At 35.2% G+C, this 22,903-nt stretch overlaps 1 protein-coding gene across 3 annotated transcripts in view; it reads left to right on the forward strand.

The window, feature by feature from the left end:
- The window catches only part of LOC138694607 (protein lin-9 homolog), a 34,106-nt gene extending 11,203 nt beyond the window's left edge, over positions 1–22,903 (forward strand). For 2 of the 3 annotated variants that reach the window (XM_069818510.1, XM_069818511.1), the window contains exons 3-9: positions 734–1,086; positions 3,690–3,825; positions 6,649–6,930; positions 7,460–7,681; positions 10,763–10,969; positions 14,674–15,080; positions 22,821–22,903. In XM_069818510.1, the coding sequence (XP_069674611.1) occupies positions 734–1,086; positions 3,690–3,825; positions 6,649–6,930; positions 7,460–7,681; positions 10,763–10,969; positions 14,674–15,048 (1,575 nt within the window). In that variant the 3' untranslated portion in view covers positions 15,049–15,080; positions 22,821–22,903. Of the gene's footprint in view, positions 1–733; positions 1,087–3,689; positions 3,826–6,648; positions 6,931–7,459; positions 7,682–10,762; positions 10,970–14,673; positions 15,081–15,530 lie in introns of all 3 variants that reach the window. The other variant, XM_069818512.1, reaches the window with a different exon arrangement.

Below are 22,903 nucleotides of genomic sequence, written 5' to 3' on the forward strand. Positions count from 1 at the left end.
TTTATATTGTGTTAGAAACGAAAATATTTGCTCCATAACATTACGACAAAATTCGAACTACTGTATATGATAATTATGAAATTCGTTTTGAGAATAGAAACTTCTTTATCAAATATGAAAATACGCGAAGTGCCAATGTTCCTGCTCATTTTTAGTACATTTAATTCGAATAAATTGAAGCTGTATTTTGTGGGTAGTCTGTTCAGCTTCTTATAATAATTATCCCTGTCTTGAATTAAAGAAATAATGCTATGAAAACAGTTTTTTAGATCTGTGAAACAGACAAATTTTTTTGTATTCATATGAAATACTGTCAAATAGAATTATATTACTGAATTATAAACCAGAATTTATTTTCTTTGAAAAATTGTTTCCTCATTCTTTTTCAAAATCGTAGATGTTTGACTTAATAGATGAAACATTGAGAGTTACCAAGTAATTGCTTTAATAACCAAATCATTTGGAGGATTTTTGATTATATATGATAGAAATATTTTCATTGGAAAAGTTGATTTTTATGTGGAAGGGAAGTATAATGTAAGTTAATGGTAAATACTTGTAATTGTGTACATGTGTTTTTGTTAGAATCTAATGAATGGTAATTTCATTTAACAGTTTTTTCAAATGACGAGCTACAGGTGTAGGGATGTAATTGATTATTTTAAATAGAGGTATTCCTCTCTGTACTATAAAATTAAGTGTTCAGTACGAATTATGATTTTGTTATTTACAGCCTGCACGTATCCGTAAAAAGAACCGCCTGTTCTTTGCTGATGATGTTATCAATAATATGTTACCACGCTCATCACCAAAACGTGGCTCAAGGAGCTCTCCAACCAAGAAGTCTGCAGCAGCTGCAGCTTCTGCGGCTGGTAGGTTGGCAGCACTGCAGATTAAGAAGCAACAACAGATGCCAGTGGCACAATCTGAGTCTCAACACTCAGATGCTCATGAAGGAGGTGTTTCTCAAACGTCTCCAGATCGGCGTGTGGGACAAAGGATAGGCATGAGACTACGTAACCTTCTGAAGCTTCCAAAGGCCCACAAATGGGTGTGCTATGAATGGTTTTACAGTAACATTGACAAGTGAGTGTAGCTTATTGTGTTTCTGTTATATTCCTTTTTAAAATTAGATTAGCTTAGAATTCTTTTATATCTTTGTATGTCCCTGGATACCACTACATGTATAAAAAACTATGAAGTGCCTTAACATAGACTTATTTTTAAATTAATTTAATAACCAAAAGAAACAGCAACTGCTTTATTGTTATGTGGTGTTCTAACAACTTAATGGTTGTTACAGTTGTTATGCATTATTGATACTGAAAATTGTCATTTAAAAGCTACTAGAAATCACTGTGTATGAACACACAGATAAATAGCTTTTCAGAAACCACTTTTCGGTATCAGTGATGCTTAAAATGTATTTCTGTGAAAACTCTGATATTGGTTAATTATTTTACATCATCACAGCACACACCTCTTATACAGTACTTCATATAAAGAGACGGTAAAACAGTGAGTTTTCCATACTCTTGCATATTGATTGCCTCACTTTTGAATATGGTTGGTTGGTTTCTAATGCTACACTTGTTGGAGTTCTTCCACTTGCCATCTTAATTCCTAGTAGCATTGTGCTAATCCTCCTGCAGTTAAGCTCCGACATTATTTTTTTATATGTGATTCAGGTTCATTATGCTGTTATCTTCATTACAGAGTATACAATTTGGACTAGGAAAAATGTTCAATGTCCAAATGTTCAGACAATCGTGTATCTTAGTTTCCCTCCTTTCTACTCTGATTAGGTTCTGATCTTATGATGTCTGTTTTTAGATCCAGTTAGGTAAATGATTTTGTGCGAGATCGTGCGTATTTGCTTGGTTTCTGCACAAAACCAATCCGCGGAAAGTGTAAAATTCCACATTCAGTATTCCCAACCTAACACACATAACAATTTCCCTCTCCTTACCGCTTAAGTGACATATTGATTTTACTGCTTTAGGCTTTTAACATATTATTTTTAGAGACGTTGAATATAGTAATCATTATAAATTGGAAACTTACCACTGCAATTTCACCTAAATTCCACTGTTAATTATTGTTTTTAAATATTTGCAAAAATTAAGTAAACTCTACAACTCCACTAAAGTTACTGCATTCGTGATGAAAGTAACATTAAGGAAGCCGTGAAAAAATCAACAAGATTCCAGATGCTGATGTTATTACTGCAATATGTTATATAAATAATATTGTTAAAATATTAAAATGAAAAATAAATCATTACATAACCTTACCGTTTGTTTTAAGTTCGCATTTATAGACTGGGGGAAAAAAAAGACAGACGTATATCATGGCCTGCTGGAGTATAGTAAACACAGAAAACATTTTAAAGCAACAATGTTGAAGATAGATATTTTTGTTTTGCAAATTTGCCGTCATTGAACAGAAACCAAGATGGAGATTTCATTGCAACTAATTAGAAATTCCTCTTTCAGGTATGTAATAAACGATCTTCGCACAAAATAATGTACGATACATGATCGGTATGTTTTCTTTCAATTCTCAGAAATTAAAAAAGCTCAACTACGTTTCGCTTTTTCAAACTTTTTCTCGAACATGAAAACTTCAACATACCATTCTTGTAACGCATATTACCCAGTACTATTATGACAAAAGATCACGAAAAATAAAAATGTAATAGTTTTTTCTTGTTTAAAGAGCAGGTCTTCTATCTAGATAAACTGGCGAGAGCATGGCATGCTAGAAGTTTAACAATGTTTATATTAACCACATTTTCAATTCCCGTCTCTACTGCATACAAAAGAGATAGTCTAGTTTCATCTTAAGAACTGACGTTTGCTGAATACATGGTAGAGCCTGGAGCCAATTACAGTAATTAGTATTCTAATTATTAAATATTAAGTATTAATGCCTGGGTAGCGCAGTTCAGTATGGCACTGGCCTTCTGTGCTCGAGATTGCGAGTTCAATCCCGACCCAGGTCGAAGGCATTTAAGTGTGCTTAAATGCGACAGGCTTATGTGAGTAGATTTACTGGCATGTAAAAGAACTGTGGGACAAAATTCCGGCACACTGGTGACGCTGATATAACCTTGGCAGTTGCGAGTGTCATTAAATAAAACATAATTTAAATTTTTAAGTATTCTAATTACATAGAAAAAAAGAACTTCAAATATTAAGATATAGAAAAGCATAACATTTAACACTGACAAACACTTACTGATATGCAATTATTTTATTATTATTATTATTATTATTATTATTATTATTATCATCATCATCATCATCATCATCATCAGAGTTTCTAAATTAAATACATCTTCCTATGCCAATTTATCATCATCATCATCATCATCATTATACGATTTCTAAATTAAATACAACTTCCAGTCCTAATTTTTATACAATTGAAATTTTATTTCCCCATTCATTTCCATCGTCCCAGTCACCATACCTTCTACTGTAATCCTGATTTGTAAATATTCCTGCATAAACTTGAGGTTTTTCGAGTGATAAGCTATGCAACTACTCTTAGTCATGTTTGTGTCTTAAATGATTTTTTCATCACTAACAAGTACATTTTGTCTTCTGTGGCTCATTTGATTAATACTGTTGCTAGAGAAACTATTTCCTTAGTTACAATTATAGCAATCAAAATTTTTGTTTCAGACCACTCTTCGATGGTGACAATGATTTTATGATTTGTCTAAAAGAATCTTTCCCACATCTTCGAACACGTAAACTAACCCGGGTTGAATGGTGCAAGATTCGGCGAATGATGGGGAAACCAAGACGTTGTTCACAGGTATATAATTAGCAAATTTATACTGTGTCAATGTAAATTATGGTTAATATTTTGCTCTTCCTTAGTTTTGCAACAGTAATAATGAAACTACGTTACATATTTTTGTATTTCCAATTACACTGGCTGGTGAGAAAAGTGAATCACTTTGTGAAAAGCGAATTAGAATAGAAAGGTGTATTCAAAATTTATGAAGGTTAATATGTTACTTTTCACCCTAAATGCTAAGCTTACTTTATTGCGCTGACCAGGAGTATAATCTTTTAAGTTTAACACTAATGAGACAAAATTTGTTGATGGATTATCAGTGTGTGACACATTGTTATAAGCAGACATTTTACTTCACTTTCTCTCTCACATTTGACAAATTAGCTGAGACAAGCTGTCTCTTAGCTGAGAAGACATGAGAGCTGCCACTAGGTTGAGGATGGATAGAGCATTTCTTTTGTGTTCAATGTCATGAGTGCATCACTTGGAAGCATTCAATATATTTTCATTGATTGAGATGCTTTGATTGACCCGATATATAGTGGAGGTGATAGCAGTGCATATAATGTTCTTTGCTCTCAAAATTTCACCTTTCTGCATAAGATCACTTAACCATGCCACTTGGTGGATGATTAAATATTTTCGCGATCTCAGAATACAAACCTTGAACAGGCCAGGATGCAGCTTAGACTTCAGTTGCATTCATTATTGTTGGATATGCTTGGCCAAAATGTCTGGCTACACATCAATGCCCTGAACAAAATGCGGACATCTTAATGAGTGAATGAGCATCTCCCAGAGGACAATCCAGGATCTTACGAGCAGCATTTGACAGTATGTGGAGGTACCACCCTATATTAGGAAATGGTGCACAGTAACAACATTAAAAGTTTTACTGGCATAATCGTGTGTTAAGATCACGACAATTCCATGTAATGTATTTCTTGAAATTTGAAAAAAATACGTAATTTTTGGAACTTGGATTTTGATAATGAGAATAATGTGCATATAACACATGTTAACTTTGTTTCATGGTAAGTTACTATGATGATTTATAAAAAAATAAGTTTACAGTAAAAAAGATACATTTAAAAATTGCCACTTTTTTTGCCGGCCATTGTGTAACAATTTTACAAATGTGTGATAAACACTTTTTTTTTTATAAATTGAAGTAAACTTTATTGTACATAAATAAATACATTATAGTTGGGAATAACAAACAGAGAAAAGAAAACAAAAGAAAAAAAAAATAACTTGACATGATAAACACTTGATACTAATCCTTAACTACGCTATTATTCAATCTCACTTTTTTCATACTATGCACTATCCAGGATAGCCTCCTCCATCTTACTCATCGCCTATTTTCGTTATCTCTGTCATCTCACTTGACTTTTTACTACATTCCCCTAATTTGTTTATTATACTTACTAAATCATCTATATCCTTAACCTTTGCTGGACCAGAATCATCAACTTCACCCATTACTGTCATAAACTCGCCTTCCTTTTTCTTCTCTTCACCTCTCTACATTTCATTCCTTGCACTCACTGAAACACTTTCACATTCCCTCTCTACACTGACCTTCAGTCCCTCTAAACTATTTAATTCACTTCTCGAATCACATGAATTTTTACTCGTGTCACTATAGTTGACTTGATTGATACTAGAGCTTTAATTTTTCTTGGATTCCTGTTACTTCAGTTTTATATAATGCTATTTTATTTTATATCTTTGTGTAACTTCTAACAACAATTTTCACACATTGTTATAAGCCTTTGCAACTCTTCCAGTGAGACTTGTCTCGTAGGATTGTACTGGGAAACAAGAGGATTAATAGATAGGCCATTGTGGAAACAACATTCTCGACAATTTCTTTAAGTCTTTCACACACATCCTTCCTTTTCTCTTTATGTGCTCATTGAAATTTGTATATTTTCTCTGCTCTGTTTTTAAGTTTCTAGTTTAGCTTCCATTTTTTTCTTTTTTGTCACTTACTAAACCATTTCACATTTTTTGTAATTCTTTTAATTGCACCTTATTTTGAGTAAAGCCATTATTGTTGTTCGAAGTTCGTGAAGCCATTTGATATAAATACTGGCCGTCTTACCCAGACAACAATCAGATTACAACATAATGAAGAAACAACTGGTTTGGTTCATCATTATTGCTGTTGTATGCTGTACAGCGTCAGATCTCAATTTTGAGACCGTTTCGAAGGATGAACAGTTGCTTACCAGTTTCATAGGCTGTTTGCTGGACAACAGTCCTTGCTCTGCTGATGAAGCTGAATTTAGATCTCGTCTTCCTGAAGTTGTTGCCTTATTTGAAGACTTTCCTGACATACTAATTACGAATAGAATCTTGAATGAGATAAACATAAAAATTTTAAAGCACACTAGAAACAGAGTTCTGTTTTGTCTGTGTAAATATTGTAAGAAGTTCAAGCGTTGTTAGTAAATTAGATGATGTCCTCTCATTTGGAGACCGAATTATAATGTTAGATCCCTATTAAGATCCTCCAAAATTCGTGGCAGATATAAAAGCTGTGGAACTAATTTTCTCCAAATACCTACTTCTCTTTTGCTTCCCAATATTATTTTACATTTCATCAAGTGACAGTCTCACTGGTTCTGGATAGCCTTGTACTTCAACAATATACATATTATAAACATGGAGAATTTTACCTAAACATGGAGAATTTTACCAGAAATACTAGATAGTCTCTAATATTAATATATTAGGTAAAATATTTACACACACAGAGAATTTTATTAATATGTTTGAATTTTAAAATTACGTTACTTCTATTATAATGAGATAAAATCACTCTTTTAGGCATTCTTTGAAGAGGAACGACGTGAATTAGAACGTAAAAGAGCAAAAATTCGTTTGTTACAACAACGTAAAACTGCCGATGTAACTAATTGCAAGGATTTGCCTGGAGAGATTCCCCTGCAACTTGTGATTGGTACAAAAGTGACGGCCCGTCTGAGGAAACCACAGGATGGTTTGTTCAATGGCAGTATTGATGCTGTTGATACTTCTAATAATACATATAGAATAACTTTTGAACGTAATGGGCTTGGTACACATTCTGTACCAGATTATGAAGTATTGGTAAGCAGTTTATTTGTATTACTAATAGCAAATTAGAGCTAATATTTCGATAGTGTATGTCTAAAAACCGGATAAAACGTAAATATTCTCAGTTGATAGAAGTCTGTTATAATAATTTGTTAGATTCTGATTGCCTTTCTCCAGTATGTTCTGATCCTTTATTAGCCATGCCATATAAATTGAGAAGGACAAACCTTCACAGAATTGTTGCTATTTGTATCAACACTGAAAGATTTTCTCAAAAAAAAAAAAAACCTGTCTCATGATAATGAAAATCAATGTGTGAATGGATTGTTTCAGTCTAATCTATTGCACTCCTAAGCATAGTATTTCAATAATTTTAATAATTCGTAGACAAAATGAATGTGAGAACAAAATGTTTACTTTGTGAACTAAGCTAAAAGATTTTCTACTGATTTCTGTTGTTAAACATGAGAAGTAAGGAGGTTAGTTAGTTCATTGTTAAATTCAGAGCATTAGGTATGTATATTTGTGTATGTATATACTAATGTGTAACTTAATGTTGCAGTCTAATGAACCACCTGAAACCATAACTGTGTCCAGTTTTGCTCAGAAGTTCAGACCACGTAACATGGCTCCTTATATGACCCCTCCTCGCTATTCATCAGATCCTTCTTCTCCAAGACTGAACAGTGATCCATTATTGGCTGGTTCACCTGTCATCAAAACCAAGAGCATCCCATCAGATGGGACTGTTGGAGGTTTTCCAGTAAAGTTCCTTGACATGGTTGTAAGTACATTTATGGTAGCCTATAGTATATAGTTTATATTCTTACTGTATACCCTTCCCAAGAATATTTGCAACCACAGTCTGACAAGATACCAACAGCCATTTTAAAATAAATACCAATCTATTGCTTATAAACAGTCATATAATATTCACTCTGTTTATTTGTTAGAATACTACATAAGTAATAATTGGATGATATGCATCTCATATTTGTTAGATAGGTAAGTTATGAAATTGAAACAATAATTTATTATTCTGATCAAGGACGTTGGCTTTTGGAGTTTTAATTCCTTGTTAGTAGAATTTTAATTATTTAGATTAATCACCAAGGTTCAGATTTTAATGATCCATGAACTGTGAATTTTAAAGAAAATTAACTAAAAAAAATGATCGAAATGTATTTATTAACATTTACTCTCCAATCTCGGAAACAAATTTTCTTAAGCCTTTTTATCCCATTGTTGCATTTTCGCAACATTTGTGTACATTGTATTAAGTGTGTGAAAGTACCATATTTTTTAATCAAGTATTTATGCATATTTAAAGGGTCACTGAACATTATAGACTATTAAACATAACACTAAAAATGGCAGTGGGAAACTACTTCCCAGTATATATATATATATATATATATATATATATATATATATATAAAAAGAAAATTACACTTACAATGCATGGTTTAGATACGTGAATGATACTTCAGTTTCTAAATTATAGTAGTATTCATATTATGTGTTGAAATCTAATGTTGCTTTTCTGCAACAATAGGAAAATACTGTAGAGACCCAGAAACAAATTCAGATGGCCCAAATTTTGTTTTTGAGTCTATTCATGACCTTTTATACATTTATATCTACCTGCATCATCTGTACAAAAATTTGACTACTAACAAAATTGTCTTAGTACAGTATTAGGAGAGGATGACATTCAAATTGTTGTAGAAGTTGTACTTTGGAACCGTGAAGTAGATGATTAGATGATTCTAATGGCAATTCACAAACAAAATAAACACAGTAAATGAAGCAGATGAAAGAATAGGCAGTGTAAAAAACTGTATACTTACAAGGGATGTACTTGATCTTGAATGCTCAGAACCGCATAAAACATGCTTAGAATATAAATCGTCCATCACAAAAACAGTGATGTGAGTCATTCCCATGCAAAACTGCACGTCTTACCACAAGAGACATTTGAATGATCACCTATTCAAGGTCTAGGAGAAGAACTTTGACAATGCAGAGGAGCAAAAATTAAATACAATGGGACCAAAAACACACATATTTCAATGTTGTGACTATATTGTTACATCAACAGTGTCACAAAACCTCTGCCTAAAATAATTACGATACCTGAACAACAAACTTACTTTTTTTCTATGGGGCTATTCCATCAAATGACCAGTTGCCATAGAAGCGACTACCTATCACATAGCTTCCATAATGTACTAGGCCAGGCCCATAAAACCAATGCTTTTTTCTTAATGTGGAATGCTGTAGTGTTGCACAGCTATTCGATCTTCAAAGTGCAGGTATGGGATTTCAATGAAGTGGCCAAAGCAAAGTGGAACATATTAAAAGTAACTTTTTCACATTCAACATCACTTCTGCATTCAAGCAGTCCAATATCAAAAATCACACAATTACGTTTTCAAACAATGATATTAGAATGTCAGTATCATAATCTGCCTTTTGCCAAGCATATTGCAACATACAATAGGCTTATACTTTGGTGATTGTATATCACAAAGCGAAGTAATGAAATGGCGTTCTTGTAACTTGTGGTTTTCCACATTGTCGTCGTACAAAATCAACGATCCTTCTTATATAGAGCTTATATTGCCTAAAGAAGTACACATCAAAAGGTTGGCAATATTTTTTTGTTTGTTGTTGATGTTTATGGGAAGTGTACCAATATGGTCACGACTTTGAAATATGTATGTTTTTGGTCCTATTATATTGATATTTTGCATCTTTGCGTTGTTAAAGTTCTTTTCTCTTAGACTTTGAATAGGTAATCATTCAAATGTCTCTCATGGTCAGATGCGCAGTTTTCTCATACCATTGTTTTTGTGATAGGTGATTAATATTATAAGCATGTTTTTGTGTGGTTCTGAGCGTTTGAGGTCAAGTACATCCCTTGTTAGATGAAAATGAACCTCAAAGGTAGTGAAGTGGTGAAAGACTTGTTGCATAAAACTATTGAAGAGAACGAAAATTTTATTAATCAAGATATAATAATCGCTTACAACATAAGAAATGAGGACTGTTTTTGCAAAACTTGCTAACTGCAAAATTTGCAAAATTGAGATTTTTATGGATTCGTTAACATAAGGCAGGCCTCTACATGATGTAAATGCGTCTTAGTAAAATTGGATTATTTCTCTTCATTATAGTGTGTCAAAGTGTGATCGTTTTTTCGAAACTTGCTTTCTCCTATAAGTAAGAGTTACAGCAAAATTTGCTTACTACAGTGTTTTGTCTCTCCTGTAAAATTTAGTTTTTTCAGTTAGCAAGTTTTGCAAAAACGGTCCTCAAATCTTCCAGTTATTTTTAAGTGGTGCCATGCTTGAAATATTTATCACTACAATACATAATTTGTATTAATATTATTAATTAATGGTCGAAATTGTTGTGCGCTATGTTTTATCTGGATGCTGACACTAAAAGTAAGTTTTTTAATTTAACGAAAATAATAAATTGGTAAGGAATTTGACAGTGTGTTAATAGTAAAATGCAGAATATGACTTAAATGTTCACCTGAAACTTTAAAAATCACCTAAATGTTTACCCAAACTTAATGATTACTGTATCTAAAATTCAACAGCGACAAGAAAATGACGAATTACCTATAAATTATGTGTTTTTAGAATTTATAGATAATAAATACACTTTAGGTTGGCTTGTAAGTTATTGGAATTTTCGATAGAAAACTGCAATAACGCTTCAAAAGAATGGAGTGGGAAATAAAAAATACACATTCTGTGAACAATTGTCACTGTTAGAATTAATAAAGTATGTATTGTTTTGTGGTCGTATATATTTTTTTTTATAGATATACTCTTCATTTTTGTTTTGACAGGTGAGATTATCCAAGATATTGAATTCAAAGAAGTCTAAAATAAAGACATTACGAGAGATGAACACAGAGGCAGAGAAGAGGAAATCATATGGAGCACACATCCCAGAGGACTTTCAGCGACGCTATGCTAGTGTCATAATTGATTTGGAACGTCTAAATCGAGATTTGCAGGATTATTTGACAAGTGTTCAGAACTACTGTCAGGAGGTAATTTTTCAGAAAATTGAAAATCTAAAAAATGGCACAGTGATGTATACATTGACTAGCACAAAAAATGCAACATTTAAATTAAAGAAAAATGATTTATTTTACGTTTCTATGAATTTCATGAAGAGTCATCTATTATTTTATGATTTAATATTGAATTCAAAAGTTTTATAATTTATTTCAGACAGTATTTTTTTTGTAAGAATGACACAATGCATAATCACTGTTTTTTTGCACTTTTACCATTTTTTTTTTAAATGCACTGTTCATTCACTCTTCTCCGCTTGGTTTACAGTACTTCACTGACACTTTTCTTTTACCTCACATTGGTCATTATTTCCAACCTCCCAGACATGCTTCTTATTAATGGTGCAATCTCCTAAGGTCTCACTCTTTTTGGACGATTCCCTCTTGATGAGCTGGCAGACTATTCTTTCCCATTTGTTGAACACATGGCTGATGGGATTCAAATCTAGACTTCAAGCAGGCCATGCCATGACATGAATCTTCACCTCATCTTGGTACTGTTGCACATATCTGGCACATGTGGACCTGCATTGTCTTGCATTAGCAACCATCAATAAATGAAGAAAAAGGCACACCATGTTCCTGAAGAAATTTCCTCTGCATATCTATATGCTGTCATAGTCCCATGCTCTAGTGAGACCAGCTTTGTCTTTGCTGTAAGGCTTATTTCCATCCATACCATCACAGAACCAGTCCTGGACAAATTTGTATGGAGGTAATACCTCTCCCCAGACCTCTTCATACTATTTCTTTGCCATTTGGTGACCTAAGGCAAAATTGCAACTCGTCAATGAAGAATACTTACTCCCATTATTCCATTGCTGAGCTGTGATGTTCTCTTGCATCACGGCATATCTACTGCGTGATGCTGTCGAGTATATTCTGAAACCATGGTAGGTCACGTGGCTTCTTCCAACCTCCGTCGAACAATTTTCTCGCTAATGTTGACCCTTGGAACTTGCTAAAGTCGATTTTGAGCTTCATTGGCAGCGGTGTGGTGGTTACGGAGAACTTGCAGTCATAGAAACTGATATCCCTAGTTTTTCTTGTGCTTGATCCTGATCGCCTTCATTATGATCCAGATTCTTGTACCTTCGTACAGTTTTGGAAATTGTAGTTCCTAACAGTCCTCTAAAATTATGCATGCTGCACCCATGTTCTGCCAATGCAACAGTTCGTGCATTTTCTTCAGGACTTAACTATTTACTCTATTTACTGTTCAGAACTGACTTTAAAACTCTAAGAAATGTCTGTATTTGTTTTGTAGTCATTCCATTTATAGCCTACTGTTCTTAAATATTCATTTCTGCTGCAGTTATTCTTGGTTTATCTTTTTCCTTGGTTGTCCAGTTTTCACAACCATATAGTAAAGTTGGAAGAGTCAATATGTTATACAATCTTATCCGGGTTTTAGTTAAAGTTTATTTTGATTTAAACACATTGTTAATGACACTAACCTTTATGAAATTAATTTATGATTAATATCACATTCAGTTTCATATGAAACAATATTACCTAAATATTTAAACTGATTTACCTGTTCGATAATTATTTGGTTATTTCTAACAATTTTGCGTATCGCTGACTGACCTTTATATGCCATTGACTTTGTTTTTTATATAGCTATTGTTAAATTGTATTCTTGTATTTTAAATTACAAATCAAAGTGGATACAACATGTCAATAGGATGCCTTACAACAGACAGCCTAGATTACTAAAAAAATTACAAGAAACCCTGAAAGACCACTGAAAAGACTTCTTGACCTCTAATATGAGACTGGAACAGGTCAATCTGTAGCCCAACTCCTTGCATGATGATGATGATGATGATGATGATGATGATGATGATGATTTAAAAGGATAGTTCGTACATGTCTTCTTTCTGCTTGGTATATGAACTGTGTTCATCATTCCTGAATTGAATAGCAAGGTTGTAACTAGCAAATATGAAATTCTAAAAAAATGGGAAAAAAACACATTGTACTGTAAATACTTTTAATTTATTAGAGCCTGGTAACAATCAGACATGTGTGCTGATTTCAATACGAGTATAAGCATTACACATAGTGCATCATTAACAACCATTATTCAAGAAAAAGTCAACTAATGAGAAATGAGGGTTACAACCTTGTTCTGGGCAGCTATTCAATTGTTCCATGTACAGTATGTTGAATCTTGTTGTAATCAGTGGTGTGTGGTGATAAATAATCCTGGTGGTGCACAAATATTTATTATGATTATAATTATCATATTATTATTATTATTATTATTATTATTATTATTATTATTATTATTATTATTATTTTAGGTACTAACTACTACATAACTATTAACATATGTTACGTAGGTATACATTTACATAATTTTGTTAGTCAAGAAATTGCAGTTAATCAGTTTCCTGTGTAGGTCCAGTAATAGCAAAGTAAAGTGTTCAATTTCTATTGCAGCACACCGTAAATAATATTGTTTTCGCTATATTGCGTTTTATAACATAGTTCACATGTTCACAAGCATTCGATACGTATGTCGTCTCATCAGCCTTAACTGCTAAAAAGTCAGCAGCTTTCTTTATTTCTTTGAAATCTCATCATGGCATACATCAAAATGGCTTGAAGGACTTCGTTCTGTATAGTGTTTGATGTGCTCTTAAACACTTTCCTCTTTCCAAATGTTCCGTAAGAGTGTGTCTAATTCAGAACTGAAATTCATGAGGCCAAGAAAAATACTAGCGTTTAAATATGAGTTTTCATCTTCTTGACCTCTTGAAGACAACTCAAAAGCTCCACAAAACAGCACGCACATAATATTATCTGTTCTTGATAACTTTATCATTGTGAAATGCAATAATCCAATTGAATCCAATTGTGTCTGTATGTCTGATTGACCCAACACTGCTAATTTAAAATTAGGCCTATTGTTGATATGTGCAGCTGAAGAATCGTGTTTTTTTTTAATTCTTTCATTCATGTGCTTCAAATCAAACATACCTGCAGAACGATAATCAAAATAATTTAGTTACTACGCACAGTCCTAAATTCAAACAGAAAAATAAATAAAATTCATAAAACGTACAACAGGCAAGGAAAACAAAATACAGCGTCTTTTATATCGCAGCCAAATATTGCATTTTTCGTAAGTCCGAATGTTGAATTTTCTTGTCACTTCTCTATTACTGTTCTTCGTCACTTATAATGTTAATTCATGTGTAGGTCTACCCATCTTCTTTATTTTGATCTTTTCATGTAAAGGTCTTATAGAAAATTACACATTTAAAAGATTTTGCACACTATTCATTGTAACCTTTATGATGGAACGAGCTTGAGAACACATCTTGAAGTGCTCCTAACCTCTTCTACGCACACTGTACTGCCTCCCTACCATGCTCCAAATCCTGCCAGTGAAACAGTACTACTGCGCATGCTCGAATGGAACAGTGTGCCGCAAGTGTCGAGCGGTAAATGTAAGTCCCAGGCGTCAACAAGAACAGTACACATGCAGCGTTATTTTTACATAGTATTATAATAAAGAATTATGTTGTTCACATAGTCTACTGAAGCTCATTAATATAAATTTAAAAACATGTGTTATTTGGAGAGGTGGTGCAATGCTCCTTTGCTCCTTAAGAGAAATCGCCACTGGTTGTAATGAAATTAACATGTTCTCTTATATATTGCAGATAGCCCCAGAACCTAGTATTGCAGCAATGCTAGCTCCTTCACACTTGCGAGAGAGAAGTCAACAGGAGGCACGTGATCTTGTACTGAAGCATAACACTGGCACAGGAGGGCGAATGCCAGTGAAGAGTGAACGCATGTTAAGCCTCGTCACTCAACTGACTGCCCTCATGTTGCAAGTGAAAAGTTTATCTGATGCAGACCGTAATGCTTATGAAGTAAAGGTTCTGCAAGGTTCAATGGAAGAAATCCGTTCGCGGTTGAGTCCTCAGAACCAACAAATGTTTCAGAACTGTGTGGAGATTCATATGCAACATATACAGCTGGGGCTGGGACAGTGTGGCACTCTCCATCCTTTTATGATTCAACGTGCATGAGGCGTAACCTCGGGTACTTTGCATATTAACTTGTGAGTATGATTCATCAGAATCTCTTATAATAATTATGTAATTGGTACTCCCTAAATTGGCACTTTATCTGCCTGCAGTTGTGCTGCCAACTTCGGCTCACAAGATAGCAGCCGCTCATCATTATCACTGATTGTTATTACTAGGGCCAGGAAGTTCATGCATTTTCATATATTTTTCCATTGGCTGTTATTAATTGCTGATTAATTATCTTCACGAATCATCTACATTTAAGCTTATCAAACCAAGTTTTATGTTGCATATATTGGCATTTTTTTATAAATGCATAATATTTCTTGATATATTATTGTAGCATATTTTCGCGTTTAAGCTTATTAAAACTGATTTTATATTGCATAAAAATGCATTGTTTGAATTTTTAAAATTAAAAGCATCATATTATATTTTTGAAAACTGGTACTGAGTGAAATTATTACAATTATTTTTACCAGAAAGAATTGAAAGTTTCGCGGCACACCTAGTGAATCTCATGGCATGCCGCTCTCAACAATAAATGTAAGTTTAATCTCATCTAGTTTGGCCTATAATGTTATTACATTTATTGCATATCACCATTGCCACCACCACCCATGGCTTTTAGAGAACCCTCACGTAAGTCCGCCATTGGTCCCTATCCTGAGCAAGATTAATCCAATTATTATTATTATTATTATTATTATTGTTATTGTTATTTATATTTATTATTTATTAGTGAGGCGCATCCTCAGGTTGCGGATAGAGGAGACGGTCTCCAGATATGGAGGGTAGCTGCGAATATATTGAATAAGCAGTCGTGGACAGCCGATTAGGGGTGGTCCTCCAGCTTGGGGGTTGGGCAAAGGGCTAACAACCCATCACCGTAAAAAACAGCTTGTTACGAATCCCTACAATAAGCCTTGGAATAGGGAAAAATTAAAATATCTTGGAGCAACAGTAACAAATATAAATGACACTCGGGAGGAAATTAAACGCAGAATAAATATGGGAAATGCGTGTTATTATTCGGTTGAGAAGCTTTTATCATCCAGTCTGCTGTCAAAAAATCTGAAAGTTAGTATTTATAAAACAGTTACATCACCGGTTCTTCTATATGGTTGTGAAACTTGGACTCTCACTCTGAGAGAGGAACATAGGTTAAGGGTGTTTGAGAATAAGGTGCTTAGGAAAATATTTGGGGCTAAGCGGGATGAAGTTACAGGAGAATGGAGAAAGTTACACAACGCAGAACTTCACGCATTGTATTCTTCACCTGACATAATTAGGAACATTAAATCCAGACGGTTGAGATGGGCAGGGCATGTAGCACGTATGGGTGAATCCAGAAATGCATATAGAGCATTAGTTGGGAGACCGGAGGGAAAAAGACCTTTAGGGAGGCCGAGACGTAGATGGGAGGATAATATTAAAATGGATTTGAGGGAGGTGGGATATGATGATAGAGACTTGATTAATCTTGCACAGGATAGGGACCGATGGCGGGCTTATGTAAGGGCGGCAGTGAACCTTCGGGTTCCTTAAAAGCCATTTGTAAGTAAGTAAGTAAGTGATATCAAGAAACATAACATTTTATTAGTGCATATTTATTTGCATATTTTAAGGTATTTAAAAGCATACTTGCATGTGTATTTAGTAGATTTCTAGGGCACGAACTTCCTGGTCCTAATCATTACACGTCATATTTTGTTGTATTTGTTGTTGGTATATATAATTTTTGGAAGTGGTAGCTTATGTTTTCCATCACTGGATGAGTGAAGGTATATTGTAACAGTTGTGTCTTAAACCTTGTGAATTTAATGCTGGCCATTTGCTCATACTATTGGTGATTTTTATTGGAAAAATAATGAATCCTTAAGCCTTTCTTTCTTCTCCATGTGCACAATTTTATGATCCCTTTTGTGTTGGAAGATTCATAGCCAATTTTTATTCTTAAGCTAGCAACAATGTGTTAAGATGGTGTTGACCCAGGTTTCATTCAGATCTGTAATAGACCCAGTTTTTCGAACATTCTTTATAATAAGCATTGGTTATGATTGCTATTACGAGGCGCATCCAGAAAGTAAGTTTCCCGATTTTTTTCCCCTTGAAAGTAAACGTAATTAGCCGTGTCAATTGCGCATGCGTAACAGATCTATGACATATCAATCATATGCCAGCCAGACAGGTCCCGCGTGGTACCAGTAGCGTGGCAGCAGTGGTCCGAAATGGAAGCTCTTATTCCTTCTCCCGCCGCTGCATTGCGCCAATTGAAATTCATCGGCAGCTCTGTCAGGTCTATGGGCCGAACATCATGAGCAAGCAGATGGTGCATCGCTGGTGTAGGCAATTTTCCAAAGGTCGTCAAAGTGTCCATGATGAAGAGCGCAGTGGGCGACCGTCCCTCATCAATGATGATCGTGTTGATCTGGTGCGGCAGTGCATCATGGAGAACCGTCGCTTCACGATTACAGAGCTGAGCAGCCATTTTCCGCAGATATCGCGATCCTTGTTGCATGAGGTTGTCACTAAGCACCTGCTGTTAAAAAAAGTGTGTGCCAGGTGGGCGCCGAAAAACCTGACACCCGAACACAAAATGCAACATTTTGGAACAGCACTGACATTTCTGCAACGGTATCACGATGACGGCAACGAGTTCCTCGACAGGATCGTTACGGGCGATGAGACTTGGATTTCGCACTTCACCCCAGAAACCAAGCAGCAGTCAATGCATTGGCGGCATAGTGGATCTCTGGTCAGGACGAAATTCAAACAGACGCTGTCATTACGGAAAGTGATGTGCATGGTGTTCTGGGACAGGAAGGGCATTCTGCTCATTGACTTCCTTCCAAGAGGTGAAACAGTGAACGCTGACCATTACTGTGAAACACTGTGAAAATTGCGACGTGCCATTCAAAACAAGAGGCGTGGAATGCTTACTGCAGGTGTTGTGCTCCTCCATGACAATGCTCGTCCACATACGGCTCAGCGCACAGCAGCTGTTTTGACGGAATTTGGCTGGGAGTTATTTGATCATCCACCCTACAGTCCTGTTCTTGTTCCCAGCGATTTTCACGTTTTCTTGCACCTCAAGAAATTCCTGTCCTCCAGTGAGCATTTTGGCAATGACGAAGAGCTGAAGACCTCTGTCACACGCTGGTTCCATTCACAGGTGGCAGAGTTCTACGACAGAGGGATACAAAAGTTGATCCCACAATACAAGTGTCTCAATTCTGATGGTGGCTATGTTGAAAAATAGCTGAAACATTGCTGTACCTGTTGCCAATAAATGTTTTCCTGAAAGTGTGTGTTCTTTTTTTTAAAAAAAATAAGGAAACTTACTTTCTGGATGCGCCTCGTACATTCAAATATGCTACAGAACATTTTCAATTACTCAAGAAATGGATTCGGAACACCTTAAAATCTGTGCTTCAGTGGCTGACCATGACAATATCTTTGAAAAATATTAGAGTGCAAGAGCTCAAGTGACTTTATTGTCACACTATTACTAAGTATTTAATGAATTTACCAGGCATATTGATATATTAAAATGAATTGTAAATTTATTGTCACACGCCTGGCATTAGAAAACAACAACAACATTTTCAATTACTGACGTTTTTCATCTATTGCAACACAATGAATGTTCTGCAATATTTTTCATAATGACCAATGGCTCGTTTTATGCCCTAACTGTTTCTTACAAGCTTTTCCAATATCATTAAGATTAAAAATGTAATCTTCGTAGTATAATTTTAAAACAAGCTTTCCTATAGAATTACTCAATTTAGTTTTTGTGTTATGGTAGTTTTTTGTTTGGAATTTTTTTAGCTTTTTCAGATTGTATTTTGTTTCAGTAATCATTTCATAATATTGCATTAAATGTTCTGTGGCACATTTGACCAACCAAATTTTTTTGTCTTCATATTCATGGTGAAAATAGGCATGTGTCAGAGGACTACATGTTAATTTTACTCACTGAGCAGCTACACTATTGCAGTTATACTATAAATATTATCCCATAAATACAGTCTGATCGGGAAGTAACTAGGAATTATTAAATGGCTGTAGAATTTTCATTATCATTGGAATCATAATGAAAACAGTGTGTACATATAGGTCATAAAATAGGATTAAACTTTCGTGCATTAGTAGTACAAATGGTGGTTGTGAGAGGAAGTACGCACAACAATAGCAAAGATGGCCGATTGCCTGTCTGTTAGTGAGCGAGCGCAGATTGCTGCATGCTATGAAGTATGGACGTCCATTCTTGTACAGAAATGGTGGTGTATGGTGAAGGGAAGGAATGTCACTATCCGTCCAGAGATAGTAAAGAATTGTCATAGGAAGCTAATGACCACAGGTTTGGTTAAGGATGCAGGAAGAACTGGCCATCCATCCATGCGAAGACTGATTCCCAAGATACACTGTACGTCAGGTGTTGCAGAAAGAATTGAATTATCGCCCATGGAAACCCCATTACATGCAGCAGCTGACACTAGAAGACTGTGATTATAGAATGGAGCATGGAGAGTTGATGCTGGGTTGGCACATGGATTGGCTTCAATTGTTTCAAAACATCCTCTGGAGTGACGAGACCGTATTTCATGTGGGAGGTTTCGTCAATTGACACAATTACCATTATTGGACAGCACAGGATCCTGGTATGATGGTGGAGAAGATGCAGTCTCGTCCAAATGTAACCATGTGATGTGGAATCATGGCCAAAAATGTCATCAGGCCATATCTCCTGTGTGATGCCATGAATGCAGAACATTACCATGAGATGTTTGAAGATTACATTTGGCCCATGGTATCTGGATGGAAAAACGGAAAAACATCGACATTGGACGTTGGCTGGGGCGATGTGGACTTCATGAATGGCTTGCAAGAAATCCTGACCTGACATCCTTTGGCTTTTTTGTATGGGGCTGGGAAAAAGATGAGGTGTACCGGACGAAACCGTGCACACTGGAAAAATTAGAAGCACGAATTCAGAGCATTATCACCAATGTTGCACGCAACTTTCTCCAGAAGACTGTGGATTCCATTCCCGGTCACTTTAGGAAATTGATTGACGTCACAGGTGCCTAAGTTGAGGTATTCATCCTTATTCCCATTTAATAATGTACACACAAAATTAATATCAATAAATTAGTGTTGTAAATGTAGATTTTATATGCCTTTTTAAAACCTAGTTACTTCCTGCCCACTCTGTATATTATATTCACTTATCTTTCATAACTCTGAAGAAACAAATCAAGAAGTCTGTTCTGAAAAGCAGCAAAAGTGAATTGGCATGACTTGAATCATAGTCTCTCTTGTTTCACTAGAAGGGATATACACATTTATGATGACACTTTATAGCAGATGTGAGAGATTTCGGTCATTCCTCTTTCTTCCCACACAACTTTGTTCCTTTTAAACAGTTGGCAGGATGTCACACATAACAGCAAACAAATATATTAATGCTACAAGCTTCAATCAAAAGTTGGCTGTGCTTATGCAGCAATAACAGTGATTATAGTTATTGCTATTGTTCCTTCAATACTGTATTTAAGACACTGATTTATTGGTAGATATCTTATTGTGCTTCGAAATCATGTTAGTATTATGTTACAAGACTGTTCAAATATAAATGGGACTGATTTTTTTTTACAAACATAAAACCCCATTCAGCACATTACTGACCTTGGAAGGGGGACGTTGCTTTCCTCCCCTCCCTCTCAGGTAGTTACGAGCTTGTTCAGCTTTTTCTGAGTTCTGCTAGAGGGATGAGTGAACAGAAACTGCTAGTCAGCATGGAACAACATCTTATTATCAAGTTTCTTATTGGAGAAAGAGTCCAGCCATCGGAAATTTTCCAGAGACTCGAAAAACAGTTTGAAGAAGCATGTCTCTCCAGAACTTAATTGTTTGCATGGTGTAAAACCTTCAGAGAGGGAAGAGAGAGAGTAGAGAGCATGCCACATACGCGTCAACCATGAACATCGATCATCTCAACGAACATTGACCTGCTAACGTGCTTATGCAGAAGAACAGGTGCATTAGTGTAAAAGAACTTGGTTCAATATTAAGTATAAGTGTTGGTAGTGTACAAATTATCGTACGAAAACACTTGCACTACAGAAAAGTTAATGCCCATTAGTCCCACGCACACTTACCGATGAAAACAAAATGGTACGCATGCAGATGGCCACTCAACTTCTGGGATGGTTTGAAGCAGATGGAGAACAATTTCTTAAGTCCATAGTCACCACTGATGAAACCTGGGTCCACTATTTAATTCCTGAGTCTCAACAGTCAACGAAAGAGTGACACCATAGCGGTTCTCCAAAACCCAAGAAACCAAGGAGGACAATCTCAGCTGGGAAAGTAATGGCAACATTCTTTTGGGATTGGAAGGAAGTTATCCATCTTGATTTCCTTCAGGAATGCTGGACCATCAATGCAGAATATTATTCCAACATTTTGTCAGGAGAAGTGAATAAGATCCGGTCCAAGAGGAAAGCAGGAGGAAATCGGATTTCCTTCCTTCAGGACAATGCAAGACCTCACACTGTCAGAAAAACCATGGAAACTATCAGAAAACTAAACTGGGATGACCTGCCCCACTCATCTTACAGTCCAGATATTGCCCAAGTGATTTTTATTTGTTTGGGAGACTTAAAACCACCATGGAGGGAGTGCAGTTTGAGGATAACAACACAGTGATCTTGCATGTTCGTGAATGGGTATGCACTCAACCAAAAAACTTTTGGGAAAATGGAATAAAACAGTTGCCAGAAAGCTGGAAAAAAATGTATAGAAGCCCATGGGGACTACTTTGAAGGATAATATGTAAAACAGGTCAGTTTGTAGTACAATATTTTATAAAACAAATCAGTCCCGTTTATATTTGAACCACCTTTGTATTGTATTACCTTTATCTACAAAATATTAGGTTGATGCATAAGTTCGTAGCATTTTTGTTTATCATCACAACACTGCATTGGTAGATTGTTTGTTTGTCATATGTTATTTTGATTGTTGTGTTTGTTGGTAAATATGTCTTCAATTTTAAGAAAGTTTGTGCTATTTGTGAGCTAAAGAAGATGGAGTGTCAAGTGAAAAAAAAGGAAAAGTGAACACTTCCGACATATTATTCTGTATGAGTTTAATAGAAGAGCAAAGACAATGGAGGTGACTCGAAACATTTGTGCTGTATATGAGGAGAAAGCACTGCAAGAAAATGATTGTCGTTTCAATGCATAACACCCCGTACAAAAGTTAGTGTCCATCCACAGAAGGTGATGTTATGTGTCTATTGAGATGAAGAAGCATCATGTACTACGAATTGCTTTCCAGGAATGTAGCCATGAATGTTGACATTTATTGTCAACAACTAAGATGTCTTGCGGCCGTAATTGAAGAAAAACGACCGGGAAGATTGCATCAAGTGCTATTGCAACATGATAATGCACACCTGCACTCTGCTAACATAAGGAAAGCAGTTATCCAGGAATTTGATTGGGAGGTGATTCTACACCTCCAGGCACAGAATCGAAAATTACCACAGCATTGGACAGAGACTCATAGTTAATGTTGGAGAATATATTATTGATTAACTTCTGTCTTCTATTTATCTCAAAAACTTTTGTCGCAGCGAAAAAATGGTACAAGCTTTTGCATCAACCCAATACATGAATAGGAGTGCATGTAACATGATCACAGGTAGATAACTATGAGACATTAATTTTGTTTAACATATATGTATTTCTCTTTTTCAGCTGACCGGATTGTACATATTTGCTGTACAGAGATTTCTATGGGTTTGAAATGAATTGTATAAATAAATAAGGATACGAAGATA

This window comes from Periplaneta americana, chromosome 2 (genome assembly GCF_040183065.1).
Source record: "Periplaneta americana isolate PAMFEO1 chromosome 2, P.americana_PAMFEO1_priV1, whole genome shotgun sequence".
NCBI classification, from domain to species: Eukaryota; Metazoa; Arthropoda; class Insecta; order Blattodea; family Blattidae; genus Periplaneta; species Periplaneta americana.